The 1,958-nt window shown below is 45.6% G+C and overlaps 1 protein-coding gene across 1 annotated transcript in view; it reads right to left on the bottom strand.

Moving 5' to 3' along the window:
- Positions 1–1,958, bottom strand: part of LOC101857491 (semaphorin-5A) — a gene marked incomplete in the record, with an annotated part of 95,717 nt that overhangs the window by 5,116 nt on the left and 88,643 nt on the right. Inside the window, 2 exon segments of the mRNA XM_035970501.1 lie at positions 95–230; positions 1,000–1,166. Coding sequence (XP_035826394.1) covers positions 95–230; positions 1,000–1,166 — 303 coding nt within the window.

Below are 1,958 nucleotides of genomic sequence, written 5' to 3'. Positions count from 1 at the left end.
ACACACACACACACACACACACACACACACACACACACACACACACACACAAGCTCATCTACCCCGCCCCACATCACACCCTCGTTCCACCCACCTTGGAATGAGTCAGTTTGTTCTCATTGGGTAGCCAGGCAGCCGAGGGATCCTCCTGGTGTTTGAAGGGCCCGTCAAAGGCGGCCTGGAAGGCGGACATGTTGTACACGCACACTGCAGAGCCCGGGATGCTGTTCCTGGACACGGGGAGAAATGGCGGGAAAGTTAGATCACGGGTCTTTGAGGTGACAGTGTGGGAGGTTGGTATGTGTGTGCGTGAGGGGGGGGGGTGGAGCAAAGAGGGTCTACATCTTCATTTTCTTCATCCTTCATCTCTTTCTCCATCTCCTCCTCGATCTCATCCTTCCCCCTCATCACCATCATCATCAAGGATAACAGCAACATCAACACGCCATCACCACCACCATCACTGCCAATACTAGCACCACTAACAACAACAACAACAACAACAAAAACAGCAAAAACAACAATAACAACAACAGCAACACCATCACCACCACAAACACCACCACTACTCACGGCGGCGTGGAGAAGACAGCATAGACCAGGTTCTCGTCAGTCGAGTAGAATGTGCTCTGTAGCACCAACACTACCACCATTTTCACATCCCCCCCTCCCTACCCTTTCCACCATTATCAAAACATCACCAACACTACCACTCCCCCCCTCTCTCTCTCTCTCTCTCTCTTTTCTCTACCTCTTCTTTCTTCGTTTTTCCCTCCCCCCCCCCCCCTCTCTTCCCACCACAACAACACCACTACACACGTCGGTATGGAGAAGACAGCGTCTCGTCAGGCGAGTAGAAGGTGCTCTGTAGCTCGTCAATACCACAAACATCTCCATCACCAACCTCCTCTCCCGTACCCCACCGCCATCACCATCATAAACAACAACAACAAAAACAACAACAACAACAACAAAAACAACAACAACCACAAAACTCACGGCGGTGTGGAGAAGACAGCGTAGACCAGGTTCTCATCAGGCGAGTAGAATGTGCTCTGTAGCTCGTCAAAGTAGAAGGGGTAGTTTCCGGGCAGAGAGCAGTTGAGCCTAGCCTTGTGGTAGGATGTCCAGATGTGTTTCAGGGAGAACTCGCCGCCCTTGTCGTTCTGGGGGTGGTAACAGATTTTTAATTAAAATTTTTATGTAGTTGTTACTGCTGTTGTTTGATATTTTACGTCTCTATCGTCACTATTTGGATAATCTACGAGATAAAGGGCTGCTTCGACCCTGCTTGTTAGGTCCAATCAGGATTGACATAGAGGGACACAACGTCTCAGAAGAACGACGGATTGATATAAAAAAGTAATCAACCTCTCTGCACTGGAATTGAACTTAATATTATTATGTGCGACGGTGAAGGGTCTATTCGCTACATCATAGATGTCGTTGTGCTATATGGGGGTTGTTTTTATATGGCTTCGGGTATTTCATGAAGAAAAATTAAAGGCGCAGCGAAACAATAATGGCCATTTTTTGTTAGGACAAAAAAAGTAAAACAGACAGACAGATGGAAGGAAGAGGAAAAGCAACAGAGGGAAAATAAGGAAGTAGGACCAATCAGTGGAGTCCTACAAACATCCGCATCGGTTTGAATAATTATCAGGAATACATGAAAAAGGTGAATGTTTACTTCACTCCTGACATTTCTTTAAAGTACATGTACCATCAAGCACAATTATTTAAACACCGTCTAGTGAACGCTTTTTGTGCTTCCTGAAGAAGCCCAGACAGAAAACGAAACATTCGCCTTTGCGTAAATTCAAATTAAACGATAATATTCAGTCTTACATTTTCTTAAACTTCTTTTAAACCATGTTGATGATGATGACGAAGATGATGATGATGATGATGATGATGATGGTGATGATGATGATGACGACGACAACAACAATAATAAT

The sequence above is a fragment of the Aplysia californica genome, unplaced genomic scaffold, assembly GCF_000002075.1.
Source record: "Aplysia californica isolate F4 #8 unplaced genomic scaffold, AplCal3.0 scaffold00275, whole genome shotgun sequence".
Classification (NCBI taxonomy): Eukaryota; Metazoa; Mollusca; class Gastropoda; order Aplysiida; family Aplysiidae; genus Aplysia; species Aplysia californica.
The sequence above is the reverse complement of the archived record's forward strand: the minus strand, read 5'-3'. Positions and strand labels throughout refer to the sequence as shown.